Source organism: Rhineura floridana, chromosome 1 (genome assembly GCF_030035675.1).
Source record: "Rhineura floridana isolate rRhiFlo1 chromosome 1, rRhiFlo1.hap2, whole genome shotgun sequence".
Classification (NCBI taxonomy): domain Eukaryota; kingdom Metazoa; phylum Chordata; class Lepidosauria; order Squamata; family Rhineuridae; genus Rhineura; species Rhineura floridana.
The window spans coordinates 215,078,479-215,104,185 of NC_084480.1; the positions used below are offsets into that span (position 1 = coordinate 215,078,479).

The following is a 25,707-nucleotide window of genomic DNA, read 5'->3' on the forward strand; positions in this document are numbered from 1 at the left end:
CCATTTGAGCCGTCTAGGCCCGCTAAGGCTATCCAAAGTTGGGTTGAACATTTCTGGTCTAGAATGAAGGCCGGGAACCCTTAAACTTAGGCAGAGTGGAAGGTAATCACTGTCTGCCCTGCTTAAAACTGTTAGGTCGTTTACTAATGGGACTAGAGAAGGGGAACCTAGAAAATAATCTACCACACTTGCCCCTCTGCCAGTGATAAAAGTGTAACTGCCATGGGACGAATCCAAATATGTCCCATTGAAGCAGATTAACTGGTGTCTAATCAATAGTTGAAATAGTGATTTTCCGTTTTGGTTTAAAAATTTATCATTTGATACTCGTTGGAGAACTGGGTGATCATCGAGCGAAATCCCAGCTATCGCGCCCACTAGTGGATAAGACTGACCTAGTCTTGCATTGAGATCCCCACTGATCAATATCAAATGAGATGGATAGTTAATTAAGAGTTTTTCAAGGTATGCATCTATACTTAACCAATTTGAAGAAGCAGTTTGAGGAGGTAAAGGGGGGAAATATATATTTAAACATATTATATTAATTTGGTCAGGAAAAGCGATTATTAATGCTAAACAGAATTCCGGTGGTTGTTCAGAGGGGATAGATACCAATACATCTAGCGAGGTGGATATTAAAATTGCTATACCCCCCCTTCCACGACCCCTAGTTGCATTCCTTGTTGCGGGGTTAGACCAGGTTTTGAACCCTTGAAGCAGGGGTAGATTAGGATCTCTAATCCAAGTTTCTTGCAAACAAAGAATGTCAAAGGATTGAATGAAACATAAAAAGTCGGAATCAGCGGCTTTGTTATTCCATCCTGCAATGTTCCATGAAAGGAAAGATATTTTGGGCAGGTTGGTGTCAGAAGGATTCGTGGTGTGGTTGATTTTGCAGGGTGTTAATTGACGATCCAAGTTCTGCGAAGTAGAAACTGAAAAGGGATGAGGAGAAAGTGGATTAGAGTGGGTCTGTCAGGTCCAAGATGGTTTTCCTTTGTTTTGAACTAGGAGAACGTCTGCATTGTCCATTAGGTGAATTGCGGGTATAGGATTTTGTGTGTCTGGTAAATTGGCTTCATCCTCTGGATTTTCCATAAGTCGTACCAAGTTTTTAAGTCTATTTAACGTCTCCTTTTTCTCATCAGCATTGAATTTGGGATATAAATCAAGTAGTAGGATCTCTTTTTTTTTTTTTTTTTTTTCAATAATTTTTATTCAGATTTTCATAAAACATACAAGACGAAATCATAAAACATTCAAAGACAAAAAACAAAATCAAAAATAGTTAAACAAAAAGAAAAAAAAAAAAAAAACAAAAATAAAAAATAAAGAGTAAAATATTGACTTCCCATTTGTCAAAGATCAAATCAGTTATAAGTCTATAATATATAACAATCCTGTCTCTTAAGTCATATTATAAAATCACTTTCCTCCAGTAGTTATCTTACTTAATCATCAAATCTCATAAACATTACTTTATTCTTTCCACAAAAAGTCAAAGAGAGGTTTCAATTCTTTAAGAAATATATCTATCAATTTTTTTTTCCAGATAAGCATATCGATTAATCCATCTCATTACTAATTATGATAATCTTATTGTCATAACCATAGTCAAAATAAACATTTCAATTAATCCATCACATCAGAATCTGTTAGGTTCAGTAATTTCAGTAGCCATTGTTCTATTATCCCTATTAGTTCCATTTTCCATCTTCCATCTTCAGTAGTCTTGTTAAGTCCAGTAATTTCAGTATCCAATCTTCCATTATCAGTATTCCATAATAATCTTGCTGTCAAAGCCATAGTCATATAGTAAGAGTCTGATGGGAATTACCTCTATCCCAAATATTTTCTTGCCATCCATTCTGAATAGGTTGCTGAAATACTGCTGTAAAATCATATCTCTGTTCTTTTTTTCAAAATACACTGGGTCATCTCTTGAAAGTTTTTCCATTGTCACATGGCTGCAGTTAATTCCATAGATTTTCTCTATATTGGGCTCCATCACATCATTCCAGTCCAGAAGATTATCCATGCCATTGATAACTTTATCTCTAGAATCTTCATTAATTTCTTCAGAGATAACATTGAGTTCCAAACAATAGATTTTATTTCTAAAGTCCATAGACTCCAAATCTTGTTCCTGTTCCACGTTTGTTCCAATCTCCGGGATCTCCTCTCTCACAGGGACCCCTGTTCCAGTCTCCAGGGTCTCCTCTCTCACAGGGACCCCTGTTCCAGTCTCCAGGGTCTCCTCTCTCACAAGGACCCCTATGTCTTTAATCTCCTGTGTCTCCAAACAATAGATTTTGTTTCTAAAGTCCATAGACTCCAAATCTTTTTCCTGTTCCACGTTTGTTCCAATCTCCGGGGTCTCCTCTCTCACAGGGACCCCTTCCAGGGTCACCTCTCTCACAGGGACCCCTATATCTTTAATCTCCTGCTTCATTTTACTCAATTCAATTTTCAGCTCCTTACAACCCTGTCGCAGGTTTTGTTTCGTTATCTCAATCTCATCCATTATTTTCTGAAACATAGTTATTTCCAGATTCTCAGCCACTTTCTTAATTGCCATTTTAAAAGAAAAATATAGGAAAACCACTTCTTATTTCAGCAACAATTGGGTTAATACTCCAAACTTGGTGACATCACAGTATAAACAGAGCAGACAGCCTTATCTCTCCATGCTTAAGTAAACAAAATGCAGTTCCCAGGATCGAAACAATTAATGGCGGTCGTCAGGAAACAGATTCGTCAAAATAAAATAGACCAAAAAGAGAGTAGTCTCAGACAATATAATATTCTTCAAAATAAAAATCTGGAATAGAAATCCCTCTTCTGTGTATATCTTTAGAATGCAAATCCAGGACAGCTTTTTGCAACAAAAACAGAGATAAGCTATTAATTAGTGAGTAGCAGAGAGAAGTTATGGCTCCCCAGTGAGATGTCAAAAACCGATCAATCTGGCAAATCTCTTTTAAACAGCAACAATTTAAGTCAAGTAAAAGAAAAATATAGAAAGAAGGGTGCTTGCCTGTTAGTGCGTTCTCTCTTAGAAGATAAGATGAACGTTCGCTTTATCAGATAGAGCTTGTTGTTGAAAATCCGTCCCACCTTCGTCGGCTGGACCTCGTCCCATAAATTAATGAGATCTGGTCGTCCCAACAAAAATAGGCTTTGAGGTTAATCTCTTCGTTTCTCCCTACCCGGGAGAAGTTTAATCAGTCAAAAAAAAAAAAAAATCTGACTGATATATCTGAATAAGCTTCTTTTGAGGCAGGAGCCCGTCTCAAAAGCAGGCACAGGCTAAGTCACCCTTCCCGGAAGTCCAGGATCTCTTCTGATGAAAAGGTCTGTGTCATCGTCACGTTTATAGCGGCTGTTAAATTTAAGTGTTGGTCTTCTGTAGTGATGCGTGGGTCAATTTCCACTATTGTTTCTCTTTCTTTTCTCGGTTGTTTTTCTTGGAGGGAGGAGTCATTTATTAAAGATGTCATTTTCAAAAGTTTGCGTGGTGGATTGGAATTATCAAAACATCTAGAGACCCAAATATAATGGAGGGAGAATTTTCCTCTGTATATATTTTACTTAATGTTTTAGAGTCATTGAAAGTTACAATAGCTCTAGTCGCGGATTTAAGGTAAAACAAATATTGTACATTATTAATTGCAGCTATATCTATTAACCCTGGAATGAAACTCTCCAAGAACTCGCACATATGTTGTTTTCTTTGGTGATAATTGAGCCATGTCTTTGGCTTGGGGAAGTTTATAAATGCTAATTTCTTCGTATTCAAGATCAACTTCCAATCTGATTTTTCTTCTTTATTGCTTTCCGTTATATCATTAAAACGGTCATTTCCTACTTGTGTTTGTTTCAAAATGACCTGGATGGGTTCCTCAGTCTTTTGTGTATGTAATTCTTGTTGTGGCTGTTGGACTAGATCGGATATTTCTGTTATTTGCGGAATTTTAGGTTCTTGAGATTTTGCGTTTTCATTAGTTTTTCTAGCTCTCTTTCTTCTTTTCTTTTCCTTTCTGTTTTTCTTTTTTTGGTCTTGTTGAGGGGCATCTAATAGGTGAAATAGCTTCCCATAATTCATGTATGTCTTCTTAGGTTTTTTTATATATTTTGTATTTTTACTTTTCATTGTTTGTTGTCTATTTGTTGTTTTTTGCTGATCGTTACGTTGCGTTCTTGTGTCTTGGTTTGAGTCTCTTGTGATTTCTGTATTATATTACAACTCCTAGAATTAGTTTGTGCATCTAAGAACATAAGAACATAAGAAGAGCCTGCTGGATCAGGCCAGTGGCCCATCTAGTCCAGCATCCTGTTCTCACAGTGGCCAACCAGGTGCCTGGGGGAAGCCCGCAAGCAGGACCCGAGTGCAAGAACACTCTCCCCTCCTGAGGCTTCCAGCAACTGGTTTTCAGAAGCATGCTGCCTCTGACTAGGGTGGCAGAGCACAGCCACCATGGCTAGTAGCCATTGATAGCCCTGTCCTCCATGAATTTGTCTAATCTTCTTTTAAAGCCGTCCAAGCTGGTGGCCATTACTGCATCTTGTGGGAGCAAATTCCATAGTTTAACTATGCGCTGAGTAAAGAAGTACTTCCTTTTGTCTGTCATGAATCTTCCAACATTCAGCTTCTTTGAATGTCCACGAGTTCTAGTATTATGAGAGAGGGAGAAGAACTTTTCTCTATCCACTTTCTCAATGCCATGCATAATTTTATACACTTCTATCATGTCTCCTCTGACCCGCCTTTTCTCTAAACTAAAAAGCCCCAAATGCTGCAACCTTTCCTCATAAGGGAGTCGCTCCATCCCCTTGATCATTCTGGTTGCCCTCTTCTGAACCTTTTCCAACTCTATAATATCCTTTTTGAGATGAGGCGACCAGAACTGTACACAGTATTCGAAATGCGGCTGCACCATAGATTTATACAATGGCATTATGATATCGGTTGTTTTATTTTCAATACCTTTCCTAATTATCGCTAGCATGGAATTTGCCTTTTTCACAGCTGCCGCACACTGGGTCGACATTTTCATCGTGCTGTCCACTACAACCCCGAGGTCTCTCTCCTGGTCGGTCACCGCCAGTTCAGACCCCATGAGCGTATACGTGAAATTCAGATTTTTTGCTCCAATATGCATAATTTTACACTTGTTTATATTGAATTGCATTTGCCATTTTTCTGCCCATTCACTCAGTTTGGAGAGGTCTTTTTGGAGCTCTTCGCAATCCCTTTTTGTTTTAACAACCCTGAACAATTTAGTGTCATCAGCAAACTTGGCCACTTCACTGCTCACTCCTAATTCTAGGTCATTAATGAACAAGTTGAAAAGTACAGGTCCCAATACCGATCCTTGAGGGACTCCACTTTCTACAGCCCTCCATTGGGAGAACTGTCCGTTTATTCCTACTCTCTGCTTTCCGCTTCTTAACCAATTTCTTATCCACAAGAGGACCTCTCCTCTTATGCCATGACTGCTAAGCTTCCTCAGAAGCCTTTGGTGAGGTACCTTGTCAAACGCTTTTTGAAAGTCTAAGTACACTATGTCCACTGGATCACCTCTATCTATATGCTTGTTGACACTCTCAAAGAATTCTAATAGGTTACTGAGACAGGACTTTCCCTTGCAGAAGCCACGCTGGCTCTGCTTCAGCAAGGCTTGTTCTTCTATGTGCTTAGTTAATCTAGCTTTAATCATACTTTCTACCAGTTTTCCAGGGACAGAAGTTAAGCTAACTGGCCTGTAATTTCCGGGATCCCCTCTGGATCCCTTTTTGAAGATTGGCGTTACATTTGCCACTTTCCAGTCCTCAGGCACGGAGGAGGACCCAAGGGACAAGTTACATATTTTAGTTAGCAGATTAGCAATTTCACATTTGAGTTCTTTGAGAACTCTCGGGTGGATGCCATCCGGGCCCGGTGATTTGTCAGTTTTTATATTGTCCATTAAGCTTAGAACTTCCTCTCTCGTTACCACTATTTGTCTCAGTTCCTCAGAATCCCTTCCTGCAAATGTTAGTTCAGGTTCAGGGATCTGCCCTATTTCTTCCACTGTGAAGACAGATGCAAAGAATTCATTTAGCTTCTCTGCAATCTCCTTATTGTTCTTTAGTACACCTTTGACTCCCTTATCATCCAAGGGTCCAATGGTCTCCCTAGATGGTCTCCTGCTTTGAATGTATTTATAGAATTTTTTGTGGTTGGTTTTTATGTTCTTAGCAATGTGCTCCTCAAATTCTTTTTTAGCATCCCTTATTGTCTTCTTGCATTTCTTTTGCCAGAGTTTGTGTTCTTTTTTATATTCTTCATTTGGACAAGACTTCCATTTTTTGAAGGAAGACTTTTTGCCTCTAAGAGCTTCCTTGACTTTGCTCGTTAACCATGCTGGCATCTTCTTGGCCCTGGCGGTACCTTTTCTGATCTGCGGTATGCACTCCAGTTGAGCTTCTAATATAGTGTTTTTAAACAACTTCCAAGCATTTTTGAGTGATGTGACCCTGTGGACTTTGTTTTTCAGCTTTCTTTTTACCAATCCCCTCATTTTTGTGAAGTTTCCTCTTTTGAAGTCAAATGTGACCGTGTTGGATTTTCTTGGCAATTGGCCAGTTACATGTATTTTTGTAACAAGTTGAATTAGCGTTGTTATAAGAGAATTTAACTCTGCTATATATGTCCCTGTTTGAGAGAAGTATTTCGTTACCGATGCAAACCATTCTTCACTTGATGGGGGTTCTGTCGCTTTATTTTCAGAGGTGTGTTCAACTTCATTTGCATGGCTTTTTGTAACTCATTTGTAACTTCTTTCTCCCCTTCTTTATATATTGAGTTAATGTAATCTATGAAGTCACAAACACAAACACAAACATCTGATTGGTCTGCTACATTCTTTCTTATAGGAGAAGTTGTTAGAATTTCTACATTTCTTGTTAACGTTAATTCTTGAGACAACTCTTTGTGGGATGACTCTAAGGAGGGCATGGAGCTAGATGTTGAAAGATTATATACCCAGTCCACTGTGTATATATCATCGTGATTCGAGGCAGTATCTTTTTGACCTATTTGTTTTAGCTCCTCTGCCAGGTTCATACCGGAAAAACTCTTTCTCTTCTGGGTGAGTATGTCTATGTTAGTTAAAGAAACATCAAGGGCGTTCTTATCTTGTGTCGAGTTACATGAAGGTTGTACAGCTAACAGTTTTGATTTGTCCCTTGTTTCACTTTCTTTCCTACTGGTTTTGGCGTTTCCCTTGTAGAATTGTGTGATTTCAGTTTGTTTATGTTTAAGATGTAATTGTCTGGGGGTAAGCGGCGTCGACTCCAGAGTAACAGAAACACCCAACTTATTACAAGCACTTCTGGTGAGAACCATTTCAATTTGCTGCCGGACTTCTAAATGAGTTGTTATTTAACTTCAGTTATTTTGTTTTCCTCCTTAGCTTTCGTGGGTCGTTAGTGCTATAATTGGGTCTTTGTCCTTGAGATTACTCCAGCTCTTAGTGGGAAAACTCAGCCCCTTTATCTCAGAATTGATTTGTATTTAAACTTGGATCATGGCACAAGGCAGTCACCTTTCCTATTCTCTTTACTTCTTCTTCTTAATTTAATAAACTCATTATAACCTTCTTATAGAAGTCTTAATTAGATGAATCTAATTAGATGAATTATTTGTTTAGTTCAACTCACTAATCCGATAATCCGATGTCCGGGGAGCACCAAACTTAACGTCTTTTCATCTCGGTAGCCATCTTACAATCCTATAAAGCCTTACATGGCTTGGGACCACAATACCTGATGGAACGCCTCTCCCGACACGAACCCACCCGTACACTATGCTCAACATCAAAGGCCCTCTTCCGGGTGCCTACTCCGAGGGAAGCTTGCAGGATGGCAACAAGGGAGAGGGCTTTCTCAGTGGTGGCCCCCAAATTATGGAATGATCCCCATGACAAGGTGTGCCTGGCACCAACACTGTTATCTTTCTGGCACCAGGTCAAGACTTTCCTCTTCTCCCAGGCATTTTAGCATGTGTTTTTAATTTTTTTTTAAGTGTTTTTAAATTTGTATATTTGTTTTTAATGTTTTTAATTGTTGTAAACCGCCCAGAGAGCTTCGGCTATGGGGCGGTATACAAATGTAATAAATAATAATAGTAATAATACTTAGAGTTAGTGTTGTTAAGAACCTGTGAAAAAGACAGAGGTGATGCTTTTCCTATCTGGGGTGGTGGTTCAAGAACAAGGAGGGGAAGGAGGAGGTCAGGGAAGAAGGGGAAGTAGAGAATTAAGCAGCAGGAGAGGTGAGGCAAGGCTGAATTAGGAAGGGAAGCTGTGGAAATGAGAATCTTGAAGGAGAAGAGCAAAGAGCTTAATCTGAGAGAAAGGCAGTGCTAGAGCAACATTAGAAGACAAAAACAGAAAAGCAGACAAAGGCATAAAATTGCAGATAAGCATCACAAAGTGAAAAGGGGAGAAACAACCTATCACTTCTGTGAAGTAGAGGGATTTAAACTCTAAAAAACTAAATTTAACTTTAAAAAACTATCTTAACTGGTTTGTGACTGAAACCAATGCAAAGTATTTTTTAAAAAATGAAAACAATTTATATAGTACCTAATAATCAAAATCTCTAAGAGGTTTATATAAAGTAGCTGTAACAGCCTAAAAAAATAGTTATGACTTCAAGAAAAAAGCCTTCAGGATAGAGGAAAATTATTTAATGGCAGAATCCCTGTAATGTGCTTGGACACTGGGAAAACCCCTTCTCCATGACAGTCTCTCTCTCTCTCTCTCTCTCTCTCATGTATGCATACGTACGTACACACACACACACACACCTTTGCCAACTTTGAAATGGAATAAAAACTGCCAAGACAGAAAATTCTGATATAGCATGGGGAATTTTAGAAACTGCAACCTACCATAACCAATTAGGTGCATAAAAAGTATTTTCATAATACCTCCAACTAGATCCTTCTGAGCCAGTTACCAAACTGCATGGGACCATATATTTTATAAATACACTATTTTCAATTTTCTAACATTAGCAGCACATTATGCATTCTGAATTTTTCACTTCAAATGAATGTTCCCTGAACAGAGAGAAAACCCTAGAAGGTGACTATGAAAATATTTTAGAGACTTTATTTTCTCTCCAAAAGGCGGCTCATTGCGTATCAATAATCAGGAAGTAAAACCACGTCTTGGTTCGCATACAATACGCATAGGCCAAAGGCAGACTATGTCACAGCATATATTAGGATGCAACAAACTTCTTCAAACCAGAAAAATAATGGGGGTGGGTGGGGAGGATATTACCATGCTAAGTATATTCTAGATTCCACATGGTTAAAAAGCTCTTTTGCATATAATTGCCTTAGAAGATCCTGCAGGGTAACCGATGCTAAAGAAAGCAAAAGGAAGTGCAGTACGCAGTTTCTTACCTTTCTACTGTTGATATGTGTCCCCCCATTAACCAAAAACACACAACCTTTGTGAGTCAGCCTACTAAATGGCTGCACTGCCAGCTGCGCAGGATCACCATAGAGGTTCTAGTCCCAGAGTTCCATCCCGAGGCAGTGCTTACACTAATCACATAAGAAAGAAGTTAATTTAATTGTAAAAAGTAGTAACAGTGATCAATCATTAGACTTTATCACTGGTTACACTGTATAAACTAATCAGAACACACACACACACACACACACTTTTCTCTTTCTTGTTTTCCCCCCAACCATACTCAGGTACAAGAACACATTTTATCATTAAATTAAGATTAGTTACTTTCTTTTTTTAAAAAGCCTGTAAAATAAAGGACCAGCTCAGAATATTGCACCAACTTTTAGACCTTTCCTTGCATAACCCACAGAGGGCCTCATTGAGTTAGGTTTCCTCGGCTCTCAAAGGGTTGAAGAGGAGGCCAGAACAGAACAGCAAAGACATTATAGAAAAGGCATTATATAAAGGCAGAAAGAGTTTTAAGAAACAAATTTCTTCCTTTCAGGCACAGCTGATAATCTGACATTAATCCAAAGAACAGAAATATCAGTGATGTAATGCTAAATTGTAAATCTTTATTATCTTCCCCTGACTATTTATACAGAAAAGGCAGTTTTTTCATTACAGGCGTTCCCCCCTACAGTGAATTTATCCAGAGACTCATATAAGAATAGTGTCCAAGGTTTCTTCTAGAATTGGCTTGGGGAACTAAATAATATATCTCATCCTTTTGATATAGTAACAGTGACCATATTTGCCTGATTGTGAGAGAGGGTTCTTATTATCTGTCTGCCCTCCGCATTTCATTGCTACATTTGTGACAATTCTGTATATGTTTAGCATATGCCAACGACCCTACTGGAAAAGGAAACAACTGCATGAGTTGACTATTTAAAAAAATATCAAGGGTAAAAAAACAGTTGCATCCTCTGGAGTGCCTTCATTTCACTGTCATCAAAAGCTTTTCACACAGGCATCTCACATGCAGCACCCATCACTGTGCTGTGAAGGCCACACTTCCTCCCTCTGCTTTATCTGCCATTTATTCCCTTCCTACTAATACAAAAGCCTGTGTTCCCCTCTCCAACTTGAAAAAAAACAACCATCACCACCACCCTAACATTTGCAGATACTGTGAAGAATTTATTATCCAAAAAATGAATTCCCTACATGTTTCAAGCTATGGGTCAGGTTGATCATTCCCACAACGTGGCTTGTCAGGTTATTTGCAAGAAGCTTGGGAGGAGGAATTGTGGTGGAGCACTTACATTTTTCCTGTTCTTTCTGCAGCCCTCAGTTTGCACTGTAATGCAGGTATTGAAAATCCTTGACAAGTTCACTGTCCTCATTGTCAACTTTAGTTACATAAATCTTCTGTTGTCATTACTTTAGTCTATTTTGATGTTGAGCTGTAGTCCTGCTTTTGTGCTTTCCTCTTTAACTTTCATCAGCATTTGTTTCAAATCATTACTGGTTTCTGCTAGTAGTATGGTATCGTCAGCATATCTTAAATTATTGATATTTCTCCCTCCAATTTTAACGCCTCCTTCATCTTGGTCCAATCCCACTTCCGTATGATATTGTCTGTGTACAGATTAAACAAATAGGGTAATAAAATACACCCCTGTCTCACATCCGTTCCTATTGGAAACCAATTGGTTTCTCCATATTCTGTTCTTACAGTATCCTCTTGTCCAGAGTATATGTTGCGCATCAGGACAATCAGATGCGGTGGCACTCCCATTTCTTTTAAAGCATTCCATAGCTTTTCATGATCTACACAGTCAAATGCTTTGCTGTAATCTATAAAGCACAGGGTGATTTTCTTCTGAAATTCCTTGCTCCATTCCATTATCCAACGTATGTTTGCGATATGATCTCTAGTGCCTCTTCCCTTTCTAAATCCAGTTTGGACGTCTAGCATTTCTCGCTCCATATATGGCAAGAGCCTTTGTTGTAGAATCTTGAGCATTACTTTACTTGCATGGGATATTAAGGCAGTAGTTCGATAATTACTGCATTCTCTGGGATCCCCTTTCTTTGGAATTGGGATATATATAGAACACTTCCAGTCTGTGGGCCATTGTTTAGTTTTCCATATTTCTTGACAAATGTTTGTCAAAATTTGGACAGATTCAGTGTCAGTAACTTGTAGCAACTCTTGGTATGCCATCTGTTCCTGGTGATTTGTTTTTTCTAAGTATTTTAAGAGCAGCTTTTACCTCACATTCTAAAATTTCTGGTTCTTCATCATATGATTCCTCCATGAATGAATCTGTCATCTTGTCATCTCTTTTATAGAGTTCTTCAGTGTATTGCTTCCATCTTCCTTTTATTTCAGTTCGGTCAGGCAGTGTGTGTTGATGTGTGTGCGTTGTTGCGTGAAACAGCATACGTTGGAGTTAAGTTGAGCAAGAAACATCACAGAGGCATTAGATCAGGTTAAGAGTCTTTACTACAAGACATTATGGCTTAAGGCTTTAAGATTACATGTAGAGTTGCTCCCCCCCCAGGAGAGAAGTTCTCAGTTCAAAGACATGACACAGAAGACTCAGCTCAACACAGATAGCTGCTAGAACTCTCCCAGTCTATCTTGATGCTACCATGGCAACGGCCTTGGCTGTCCATTCCCAGACTGGGCAAAGACATAACTCCTTCTAGCTACAGATTTCCAGACTTGCAGACTTGATGGAAAATAAACTCAGTGACAGTACAGTTCAATGGTCAACAGTGTGTTCCCCTGTTGATTATTCAACATCCCTACTCGTGGTTTAAATTTCCCTTTCATTTCTCTAATCTTTTGGAATAGGGCTCTTGTTCTTCCCATTTTGTTGTCCTTTTCTATTTCTATACAATAACTATTGTAATAGTTTTCTTTGTCCCTACATACTAGTCGTTCTATAGTTGCATTTAGGGTTCTGACCGTGTTTCTATCTCCTTTTGCTTTTGCTTTCCTTTTCTCTTTAACCATTTTAAGAGTTTCTGCAGTCATCCACTGAGGTCTTTCTCTCTTTTTAACTAGAGGTATTGTCTTTTTGCATTCTTCCCTGATAATGTCCCTGACTTCAGTCCATAGTTCTTCTGGTTCTCTGTCAACTAAGTTTAAAGCCTCAAATCTGTTCCTTATTTGATCTTTATATTCTTCTGGGATGTTATTTAAATTGTATTTTGGCATTATGAGTGCTTTGTTGTTCTTCTTTAGCTTTACTCTGATTTTTGATACGATCAGTTCATGATCTGTACCGCAGTCTGCTCCTGGTCTTGTTTTTACAGAAAGTATGGAATTTCTCCATCTTCTGTTTCCAATTATATAATCAATTTGATTCCTATAATGACCATCTGGTGATGTCCATGTATACAGTCGTCTTTTCAGTTGTTCAAAAAATGTGTTTGCAAGAAACAAATTATTGGCTTCACATAATTCAATAAGTTTTTCTCCTGCTTCATTTCCATCTCCTAAGCCCCATTTTCCCACAATTCGTAGTTGTTCTCTGTTCCTTACTTTTGCATTCCAGTCCCCCATGATTATCATATATCTTGTTTTGGTGTGTGATCAATTTCCTCCTGTACTTCTTTGTAAAATCTCTCCAATTCTTCTTCTTCTGCATTTGCTGTTGGAGCGTAGACTTGGATGATGGTTATGTTAATAGGTTTCCCGTTTAATCTCATTGATATCACTCGCTCAGACCTTGCATTGTAGCTCCTAATTGCTTTTGCTACATCACTTCTCACTATTAAAGCAACCCTGTTTCTTCTTGATTTTTCATTTCCTGCATAAAATATTTTGTAGTTGCCTGGTTGAAAATGTCCCATTCCCGTCCATTTTAATTCACTCACACAAGTATTGTAATGTTGATACGTTCCATTTCTTGCTTGACAATTTCTAACTTTCCCTGGTTCATGCTTCTCACATTCCATGTTCCTATTGTATGCATCATACAACTCCGGACTCTCCTTTTGCATCTGTGCGCATCAGCCTCTGGGCTTCCTTTTGGCTTTGACCCAACTGCATCATTAGTCAGAGCGCTACTCGTACTTGTCCTTGTCCCAGTAGCTTGGTGAGTGCCTTCTGACCTGGGGATCTCATCTTCCAGCACTATCTCGTGTTGCATTTTGGATACTCTGTTCATAGGGCTTTTTGTGGTAAGAGATATTCAGAGGTGGTTTACCATTGCCTTCCTCTGAGTTTGGATGCATCTTAGTCTGGTGTCTCAGCTTTGACCATTCCACCTTGGGTGCCCCTGCTAGGAATCTAGCCTCTTGGTCTAGACTCCTGACGGCATTGCTCTCAGCTTCTTCAACACTCTCAAACCCCCTCACCACGTTAAGGTGTGCATCCTAAAGGGGGAACTCTGAACTAATAATATTGATAATGCTGACATTCCCTACTTTCTGAGTTACACTCTGGATTTGCAAGGAACCTCCATCTTCATATTCCTCTCTTGATCCTACTTTATCAAATATAGCCTGGGAAAATGTATAGTGATACAACCATTGTAGGTACGTTTGGCTGATCTTTCTCAGCGTCACAAATTGTACCATTGGTCTCACCTGAAAGGTGATTTTCATAGGAGTGGGCCATCACTGTGGGAAATAGTTCCACCTATCGTGCGAAGGCAAGAATGTTTTTGAAGTCAAGACTAGGGACGTCATGCCCCTCCCACTCTCCAGTTCATTCGTAGCGAGTCTAAAAAGAGATATCTAAAAATACAAGAACAAGGCCAACAGGCCCGCCAGGAAAATAACATAATAGTCACATGCATAACAACATGACTCTAACATAACTACATAACATAACAGAACTAAAAGTCTTGACTTCACTCTTACATTTAAATATAATAGCGTAACAATAACATGTAACCCATTGATAAAATCTCTAGTCATCCTCCAACTGGGAGGGTCGTGATGGCCCACTCCTATGAAAATCACCTTTCAGGTGAGACCAATGGTACATTTTCCATAGGAGGTGGGCCATCACTGTGGGATGTACCAAAGCAACCCATATAGGGAGGGACCACCCACATGTTAATCCTCATTAAGAACCTGTTGCAACACTCGTCTGCCAAAAGATGCATCAGCAGAGGCATAACGATCAATTTTATAATGCCTTATAAATGAGTGTGGGGTAGACCAGACTGCAGCCCTACAAATATCGGCAACAGGAGCATTAGTGGCAAAAGCAGCCGAGTGGCAGCTGACCTGGTAGAATGAGCCGTTATACTAGCTGGAACTGACAGCTTCAGGGACTCATATGCTAAAGTAATGCATGCCCTTAACCAACGGGATAAGGTAGAATTGGATACTTTATGCCCCATAGAACTTGGATGAAAGGATACAAACAGAGACTCCGTTCGTCGAATCTCTTGGGTCCTAGACAGGTAGGTCTTGAGAGCCCTCCGGACATCTAACGAATGCCAAGCCTTTTCAAGAGGATGGGTAGGATCCGGGCAAAAGGAAGGCAACACAATGTCCTGGTTGCAATGAAAAACTGAATCGACCTTGGGACAAAAGGAAGGATCAGTCTTCAGCACAACAGAGTCCTTAGGGAAGACGCAGAGGTGTCGAGCAGAAGACAATGCGCCCAACTCCGAAACGCGTCTGGCAGATGTGATTGCGATCAGAAACAGGACCTTGAAGGACAGTATACGTAGGGGCACAGTCCTGATGGGTTCAAATGGAGGGCGTTGCAAAGCCTGCAGAACTTTCGGCAAACTCCATGAGGGGAACCGATGGACAACAGCCAGAGAGCGTAGGGCGACTCCCCTCAAAAAACGTTTGATGAACGGATGTGAGGAAATATGATCTCCAGGAGAGGACACTGAGAGAATGGATGACAGAGTAGACGCATGTCGACGTAGAGTGTTGGGTCGAAGTCCCATCATAAAGCCGCTATGGAGAAATTGGAGCACCTGGTGCACATTGGCCTGGGATGGATCGTGGTGGTGGGACTGACACCACTTGCAGAAAGCCACCCAGGTATGTTGATAAATGCGAGTGGTAGATGGTCTTCTCGAGGCCAAAATAATATCAATCACAGCGTCAGACAGTCCAGCTGACCTCAAATGTCTCCGTTCAAACGCCACGCTGTTAGATTGAGCCAAGTAGGGTCCTGGTGCAGTACTGGACCCTGGGATAGGAGGTCTGGTGTTACTGGAAGTGTCCAAGGATCCATCATTGACATTGCCAGAAGATCTGAGAACCACGGTCGGCGTGCCCAAAATGGTGCTATCAGAACCAGCTGTGCCCTTTCGGTTCGCGCCTTCCTCAAGGTTTTGGCTAACAATGGTATGGGAGGAAAGGCGTACAATAGACCGTCTGGCCACGGTGTTGTCAGAGCATCCACTGCTTCTGCTGTTGAGTCCAGGTATCGGGCAAAGTACCTTGGAAGCTGGCAATTGTGACTGGAAGCAAACAGGTCGACTGAGAGGGCGCCAAACCGACACTGGAGACGATGGAAAATAGCTGGATGGAGTTTCCATTCTCCCGGAAAGACCTGTTGTCTGCTGAGCCAGTCTGCTGTTACATTCCAAATCCCTCTGAGATGTTCTGCTTTCAGGGATTGTAGATGTTGTTCTGCCCAGACAAAGATGAGGGAGGCTAAGTCTTGCAGAGGACGAGACCTGGTGCCCCCCTGTCTGTTCAAATGTGATTTTACACACGTGTTGTCTGTTCGAATGAGCACATGATGCAAAGGGAACAGAGACTGAAAATGACATACAGCCAAGTGGACAGCCTTTAGTTCCAGCCAGCTGATGCTTCGAGATTGCTCTGCGTTGGGCCAAACCCCCTGAACGTACTGGGAGTTGCAGTGGGCTCCCCAACCTATGAGGCTGGCGTCTGTGGTCACGACGGTTCTGCGGGGTTCTCTGAACGACGTGCCCTTGGAGAGGTGTTGAACCTTGGTCCACCAGCGGAAGGAGAGGCGCAGAGTGGGGCTCAAACGAACTTTGCGATGGTTGGAGCTGGCAATGTCTTTTTGAAAAGGCAACAGAGTCCACTGAAGGGGCCGAGTGTGGGCTCGAGCCCAGGGCACAATGTGGATTGTGGAGATAAACATCCCAAGCGCTCTGGCGAGAAGCATGACGTCTGCGGATGTTTGTTGCATCAGGGACCTTGCGATGCTTGTGATGGCAGTGATGCGATCTGGAGCCAGGAAGACCATTGCCTGCAGGGTGTCCAACATTGCCCCAAGATGTAGTAGGCGTTGGGTTGGTTGGAGATGGCTTTTGTCGAAGTTGACAAGCCAGCCGTAGGTCTGCAAAACATTGAGGGTGATCATTAAATGATGATGAGCCAGCTCTTCAGACTTGGACCGTATTAGCAGATCATCCAAATATGGGTAGATATGAACCCCTTGGGTCCGAAGGTAAGCCACTAGGATGAGTAGCACCTTGGTAAATACTCTTGGAGCAGAGGAGAGGCCAAATGGCATCGCTCTATATTGAAAATGTTGGTGGCCAAAGGCAAACCGAAGAAACTTTCTGTGGGCTATGCAAATGGGCACATGGAGATACGCTTCCTTAAGGTCGATAGAAGCCAGGAAGTCTCCTTCATGCAGACTCTCCGTAATGGAATGGAGAGATTCCATTTTGAACCTGCGGTATGTTACAAAACGGTTGACAAACTTGAGGTCCAATACCGCCCTCCAAGATAAATCTCGTTTTGGCACAGCAAATAGGAGGGAGTACACCCCTTCCGACCTCTCAGTTGTGGGAACTGGCTCTATTGCCGCTATGTCCAAGAGGTGATGTATAGCTGTCTGCATGATGTTGTGCCTGGCTGGTGCCCTTGGGCAAGGAGACGGATGGAATCTGTCTGATGGGGTTGCCCAGAACTCTATGGTATAGCCATAAGTGAAAAGGTCCCTGATCCAGGAGACCGTAGTAAGGCGCAGCCATCGATCTCCAAAATTAAGTAATCTGCCACCTATGGGGAGGGCGTTAATACTACTTGTGTAGGCGAGGGCCTCCCCTATATGAGGACGATGAGTTGCCCCTGCGCCCTTGGTACTGACCTCTGCCCTGGAAGCGTCGGTTCCAGGAGCCCCTGAATGCGTTGGGGTCATAGGGTCTGAAGTCGCGGCCTCGTCCTCCTGGCCGCGTTCCTCGAAAGGACTGGTTAGAACGAAAGGAGGGAAATCGCCTGAAGGGCCTGTGGTCGATGTTCTTGACTGTGGCCAGAACCGGTTTTTGGGCGTCTTTTGGATCAACCAGAACTGCCTTTAGAGCTTCCTCGCCGAAGAGTAGAGATCCGGAGTAAGGAGCCTTGGACAGGTTCAGTCTGGCCACTGAATCAGCTTGCCAGTGGCGAAGCCAGAGGGTGCGACGAGCGACTATTTGAGTCGTCATGGCTCGTGCCCCTAATTGAGTGGCATCCAAAGTGGCATCGGCCACAAAAGCTGCTGTCTTACGTAATTTCGATAGTGCTCTTCTGAAGGCGACAGGATCAGGGTTAGCATCCTCTAGAAGGTCATCCATCCACATCATAGAGGCTCTGGAGAATATGGAGGCTGAAGCGGAGGCACGCATGGCTAAGGCAGTGGCCTCGTGATTCTTGCGGAGGGCGAAGTCTATTCGTTGCTCAGTAGTATCTTTTAGGTGGGATTCCCCTTCCCTGGGCAAAAGAGATCTTGAAACGAGGCGAGCGATTGGTTCATCTATGCCAGGGACATCTAACTTGGTGGCAAAGTCTGGGGCTAGGGCGTACAATCTGTCAGCCAGGTTCTTGAAGCGTCGGGCTTTGAGTGGATGAGCCCATTCTTCGGAGGCTAATTTGGCAATTGGGTCCGGCACCGAGATGTAGTGTTCAGTAGGTGCAGGGGATTTGAGGACCTTGGCCCCTTTGATAGCTGGGGCGGACGAAGTTGAAGGCGCAGTCTGGAGACCAAGGGTATGAAGTACCCTACGTGCTAGCGGCTGATAGTCTGCGGTATCAAACAGGCGATACGATGTATCCTCCTCATGATCTGAATAGTCGCTCCAGTCGTCTCCTTCAACATGGTCAGTGAAAGTTGACTCCTCCGCATACGAGGCTTCGTCCGTACATCTGCCTCTGGCTACATCAAAGGGATTTGGTGAACAGGAAGGATGAGCTTCATGGCACGCACGTTGGTCCATGTTGAGTGGGGGTATGGCAGGAACTTGTGGTAGTGACTGCATTTGGGTGAAAAATGCCAGCATGGCTTGAAGTTGGGAGAGGAAATCAGGAGACAGCTGCAGACCAGATGTGGCAGGTGTGTGTGCCTGATGAACTATTGGGATAGATGTTTGAGGCGCTAAACCAGAGGTAGGTTCGTTAGGTGAACAGTGAGCGGGAAAGCCAAGAAACTCTTCCTCGTCAGAGGCAGCAGCCCGGGAATGGAAAATATCGCTTATGTGTGTCTGTGCTGTGGTTGGTACAGAGACATAACGAGGGCGCTTTGGTTTACTATGGCTGGAAAGATGTTTTGTCTTAGCCAGTGCTTTGGCATGTCTGGTCTTAGACGTATTAGGATGTTGTGGCTTGGCTGATTGTGGCATGTCTGGCTGATCTGGCACCATGTGTGTTGATGGTGACATGCCTGGCTGTTCTGCCATCTTATATAAACCTGGGTGCAGTACACTGCCACGGAGGGGGCAGGATGTAAAGACCCGAACTGGCACAGCGTACTACCACGGAGGGGGTAGGATACACTGGCAGATGGCGAAATGCACTGCCACAGAGGGGGCAGAATGCACTGAGGTATCAGCATTAATATAATATAGGCTGTTTTAGAGTTGGCACACTCAGATTAGTGCTGTAGGCTGGGTTTTTGGCTTGTTCACGGCCCCAGAGGGGGCAGGATATACAATGTAAATCAGATTTAATACAAGTCAGCCACTGATATTAACGCTCCAGCCTTGATAATGTAATCCAGCCAGTAGGATTAAAGCTCCAGCCTTGATAATACAATCCAGCCCACTAGGATTGGAGCTCCAGCCTTGATAATATAATTCAGCCACTAGGATTACAGCCACAGTAAAAATGTGTGTAAATCAGCCTTGTGTAAGTTTGTCAGCAGCACACATGCACAAACATACAGATAGATAGCCTGCAGGGGAGGTATCCGATGGTTAATAAATGGTAACAAAAAAGGCGGGAATTTTGAATTTCAAAAAATGGCGCCCGGAAAAAAGGGCGGGAAAAAACGATCAAAAAAGGCTGAGGGAGAAGGAGCAATGGCGGCCGTCTGGGGACGGAGTGGGGGGAAGGACTGTCCAGCACAGACTAACAGGGGAAGCAGCGGGGCCGAAAACCGCACTAGCGGCTCAAAGGAATCCCCAGAAGGGAACAGGCAGTAAGGGGAAAGGCGGCAGCCGCCGCCGAGAGAGCCGCCGTCGCCGTTTGCAAAGCCCTTCGCAGTGGGAATTAAAGCCACGTAGCGAGGGTGATCTGAGGAAAAAGGTATGATGGGGTAACGGCAGGAGCCGCAGCTGCAGGCTCCCGCAGAGATCGGAAGAGCCGCAGCCGCGGCAACAGAGCCGGGGGGGGGAAGCTCCAAAACTATCAAAACCAAGATAACCGCAGCCGCGGTCACTGAGGGAACTCCCAGGCAACGGATACAACAGAGCCGGGGGGAGGGGGGACTCGAAAACTGCCAAAAACAAAAAGAGAGCCGCAGCCGCGGTCTCAGAGGGAGCCCCCAGTCAAGGAAAGAAAATAACTTGAAAAGAATAGCTCGGGAAAAAACGAAGAGAGCCGCAGCCGCGGTCTCTGAGGGGACCCTCAGTAGGTTAAACACAGAAGAGAAAAAAAGGATTTGAAAACAAATACACAAATACACAAACAAATACGAGACTTAGCTAAATGCTACGTGTAATTCCAATCTTGTTCGTACGAAGGCAAGAATGAACTGGGGAGTGGGAGGGGCATGACGTCCCTAGTCTTGACTTCAAAAACATTCTTGCCTTCGCACGATAGGTGGAACTATTTCCCACAGTGATGGCCCACCTCCTATGGAAAATATAAGCATTAGGGGCCACGCGCTCTACCATCGCTTCTTTCCACCCCTCCTCCACTTTCATGCTGGCTTCAGCATTTCATTCCCAGACTGCATTAAGCCAGGAGCTTCCTGTTATGTCCAAACCTTAATGTCAATTAACAAATCAGGGTAACAAGACAAGATCTGATCCTGGCTTATTATCCTGGTTTGTTAACTTAGAGCCAGAGTTCTCTAGTTCAAACACCACAGGAAACTTTGGCTTAATACAAGGCACTGAAACTGATGCATGAGGGGAGAGGCAAGGCAGGGCAGTGCAGTCCCAATGCTAGTTTTTGGCTTTATAAACCATGGTTTATGAAGCTGAGAAAAATAATCTGAACCTGGTCTGTAAGTCAGTCCCACCTGCGTTAGCCCTTCTGGTCCTGCATGTGAGCCTTAAGAAGGTCTGAATCAGCTTATGTTTACAGAGATCTAAATCAAAAAGATACTTATTGATAAATAATGACTTGGGTCTCCTGACCTAATTGCTAAATTTTGATGAGGAAGTTACCTTCAAGGAGTGCCCATCGGCAAATTGCCAAAAGCATTCAGGTCTTCCCATGCCTTCTCCAGCTGAACAAACATCAGCCAAACAAAGCCTTGCTTTAGGCTCTGTTGGTTCATGGAGGTACTAGAGATTTTTGGCACTATATCTAAGAATCATTACCATAAAAAGAGAGAGAGAGAAAATTAGTTTGATGTTAAGAGCAGAACAAAAGGCAGGGGAGGACATTGTATAGGTGAGGGCCTCTAAACTATGAGGTGCCCATCGACCAGCTGGAATTTAACACAGACATGGCAATTTTCCTACAGAAACGTCTCAGTAAATTTGAAATAAACAGAGGAAGGATGTGTTTATTAACTGTAACCCTTCTGGCTATCAAGTGGAGGTGTAATTCAGGTGCTCAGTTCATCGTGGCCGAGCTTTCCTCCCAGAAACAGGTTGTGCTTATAACATATTGGGGTGGGGGGTAGTCTTCTGAAAGAATAATGTACTACATGATGTACTGTTTTTGAAAAAGTTCCCCCTCTTTTTGTTGATTTCTTAAATAAAGTTTTTAAAAATCTTTCTCTTGAAAACAATCAATACTCAGTGGAAATTTCCAAAACTGGACTATCATGATCCCACAGAATGGATAGTGATGTGAATCCATCCTTACAACCTATCAGATAGAGTTTTTAATTTTATAATAGAAAGAACCCCGTGCAACTATGGCAAGTGTGTGCAATGTTTCTCTCCCTTGCTTATCAGCTCACAGAAAGACAGTGCTACTTCCATCACACCACACTTCAAAAAAACTAACAGCAGGCATGGGGAATGTTCAGCCCATGGGCCAATCTTGGCCCACTAGGGGAGCCAAGGTAACTGTGAGGCCATGTTCCCCAAACCATGCCCACCTGTGCATCAGCTAATGTCACTGGGTGACGTTAGCTGATGTGTGGAAGGACAGGGTTCAGTCCTGCAGGCGTCTGCTTTGCCAGCACGTTCCCTGTGGGTTCAAGCTTGCTGGGTGCTGCTTAGCCAGCAGGATTGCCCTCTCTGCCCAGCCGGAGGTTTAAAGAACAGTGCATGACTGTTTAAAACAGGCCTTCACTGCACTTTGAAGTCCTGATAGATGGGGCTTCAAAATGCAGCATCACCTGATGTCACTGTAATGTCAAGTGACTGACAGGTGGGCCACCCTGCCTTCCTGTCAAATTTGGCCCCAAGGAATTTGTAGAGAAGGATGTGGCCCACTGGTCAGAAAATGACCTAACAGTGTTTCCTCAGGGTAGAACAAAATAAAGGCAAAACATATTAAGGTAAATTTGTACAGCTGTGACCCAACTAGTGCACCACACACTACCTGTTTCCTTAAGTCCTGAGCCGATCGATGAAGGGTGTGGTAGTTGTTAGCAGTGAGCCCTTTTGCAGAGAACCCCGTGTTTGTTGAAGAATGGTGATTAGCAGCAGCCTGGTCTTTGCGACTCTCAGTCCTATGCTCACTGTTTCTCTCCTTTCCTGGCATTGCCTCTTTCACTTTGTGTTTCTGAACAGGTTCTCTCTCTTTTGTTGATTTGCTGGATCCATTGAAGACTGGGAAGGGAGAAGAAATCTTTGTGAGAAAAATAAGCAGTGACATGACAGTAGAGGACAAGAGAAAAATTAATTCTGGTTCCAACTCCTTTTAAAAACAACAGTACAAAAGCAGCAGCTATTAGCGAATGCATTCTGGGTGCTCTCCAATATCATAACAAGGCTACACAATACTGCCCACCACTGTGTTAGAGTGGCCCAGTTCCACAGCCCGAGTTGCTTTGGCACAAGAAAATAACACTTTGCAATCACAATAGCAAAGCTGCAACAGTGCACCTGCAACATGCTCTAACATGTGAAAGAATGGTGGTGGTGGGAAGCTTCAGGAGAGTAGCAAAGGTAGCATTCTTTCCATAACAGTAAGTTTAGGTCCTACCCACATCCACCCCTTCTCAACAATGCTGTGCACAGAAAATCTGATACCAAAGGGCATAGCCAACATATTGCCCTCTAGATGTTGAACTCCAACATCCATCAGCTCCAGCCAGCATGGCCAATGGACAGGAATGATGGGAGTTGGAGCCCAACAATATCTGGAGGGCACCATATTGGCTTTCCTGGACAAAGCCAATGCACACTCCCATAGAACATGGCTAGGGATCCATTCTATGAAACTGAATGTTGGAAGATTCAGGACAGACAAAACAAAGTACGTCTTCATGCATCGCATAGTTAAACTATGGAATTTGCTCCCACAAGAGGCAGTGATGGCCACCAACTTGCATGTCTTTAAAAGAGGATTAGGCAACAACATGGAGGTTAAGGCTATCAATGGCTACTAATGATGACAGCTGTTTTTTTACCTCCACTGTAGGAGGGAGTATGCTTCTGAACACCAGTTGCTGGAAACTGCAGGAGAGGAGATGTTGTTGCACGCAGGTCCTGATTGTGGGCTTCCCATGGGAAACTGGTTGGCCACTGATAGAACAGGATGCTGACCAAATGGGCCACTGGCTGGATCCAGCAGGCTGTTCTTATCTGGCAGATGGGCTCCAGATCCTTATCTCTCCCACCTTGTGTGGACCATGTTTGAAAGGTTAGCAGAGCTGTCCATCAATCACCTGATGTCACAATGATATCAGGTGACCCATTTTCACCCTGTGCGGTAAATGGCGCTTTGAAAACCCAACAGTCAGGTAACTGTTGCAGCTGGTGAACAAAAAGGGCAATCCTGCAGGGTGTGTGCTGCTTTTTGCAAGCCCTGATGATCACAAGAGCTAGGAAGGACACTATGCGCAGGGATTTGCAGGTGCAACTCTCTTTTTGGCCCAGCTGCATCTTTACCTGCCCCACACCTGACATCATATATGGGCATGACTTGGCCAAAACAGCCTTGTGGGACAACTACCTAGCCCGGTAATTAGGAGGTTCCCCATCAGTGACATGGAACAGACAGCATACATACTTAAATATCAGTTGCAGAGCAAACCACTGCAACATGCATACCACCTTCCTCTTTCTGGGATGATAATAACGATGGTGGTGGTGATCCTAGTATTTATGTAGCACTTTCAAGTGTACATCAAACAGAAACACTTGCACAAACAACAGATCACTTAATGTCCAAGGGCAACAGAATCATAGAAAACAAGGACAGAAGTGTAACACTTCTGCTTTCAGGAACTTTAGCTTTGCAGCTTCAGGAGAATATGAAATGTCAAAGGATTTCACACTGATAATAAAAGGAGGAAAGGGGAAAAAGACTTGCCAAAATACCAAGTCCAACACAAACACAACCATCTTTTTCCAGTTCACACTACTATAATAGAGCTAGGTGTGGAGACAGCTGGAACTCCAATGGCTACAGGGTGCACTTGTGAGGACACTGAGCTAGGGTGCCTGCCAGAAGCCTAACAACTGTTTCCCACTCAACATGAGTACATTAAGAGTAGCATCAGCACTTTCCACAAAGATGACTCATGGTAAGTACATGCAGATTCCACTACTACTACTACTACTACTACTACTACTACTACTACTACTACTACTACTACTATTATTATTATTATTATTATTATTATTATTATTATTATAAAAGAAAGGTATGGATGAAGTAAGATATCAAAAATTCTTTGGCTGGTATGGAAAATATATTGTGATGTTTGTTTGGCATTTTTAAATGTAAAAAAATGAGGGCAAAAAAACAAACAAATGTTTCAGGCTCACTGTGGTTGCCCTGCAGCAGGTCTAAAGATTACAAACAAATGGGGGGGGGGAGAGAAAACTCTAACGATGTCATTATCCAGGACCGTGCCAACTGATGAGCTAGTAAATTGATATAAGGCAATATCAAAACAAACCTGCTCCACCACTTTCTCAACACATTAACCATAGCATTATCTCAGAAAAGTCTAACCACAAAATTTATCACACCCTGCGTTTGGGTCCTACTCATGTTGCAATATAGATCAATCCTGCTTCCAGTCTCCCACTCAAACACTGTACTTTCTGTTGAGCAATAATCCAACAATAATAAGGAGGCTAACAACTTCTCTCCCTTTTATTTTAGCCACATGTTAACTGCAATTAATTTTAAGTACATTTCTTGGTTCTATTTATTTAATTAAAATTTGTTTACTGTGTCTTTCATCCAATAGATTCCAGGGCAGTGAACAACAAGTATAATTAATGAAATATTTATAACAAATATTAAAATTTACATCAAACACATAATGTTAAGGCAGTAGCTAAAACATGCAGCAGTCTAAGGCATACAATAATTGGAGGCTTTTAACAGGCAGCTGGACAGCCACTTGTCGGGTGTGTTTAATTTGGATTCCTGCATTGAGCAGGGGGTTGGACTCAATGGCTTTATAGGCCCCTTCCAACTCTTCCCAGGCATTTTCATAGAATGGTAAATAGAAATGTCTTAATCTGGCACTGAAAAAATTGTAACGTATATGCCAGACACACCTCTTTAAACAAGAGCATTCCAAAACCAGGGTGCCATCACTGAAAAAGTCCTCTCCTTTATTGTTACTTCCAACACTTGCAGCAAATTCGGCATTTGGAGTAGAAATTCAACAGAAGATCTCAAAATATGGGCAGGCTGGTAAGGGAAGACATGCTCCCTTTAGGTATTTGGGTATCAGTACCTTAAATTGGGTCCCAAG

General features: G+C 42.5%; 1 protein-coding gene across 1 annotated transcript in view; it reads right to left on the reverse strand.

Moving 5' to 3' along the window:
- JARID2 (jumonji and AT-rich interaction domain containing 2) overlaps positions 1-25,707 on the reverse strand; it is a 331,782-nt gene that overhangs the window by 42,997 nt on the left and 263,078 nt on the right. The window contains exon 6 of the mRNA XM_061592694.1: positions 22,365-22,594. Within this exon, the coding sequence (XP_061448678.1) occupies positions 22,365-22,594 (230 nt within the window). The remainder of the gene's footprint in view (positions 1-22,364; positions 22,595-25,707) is intronic.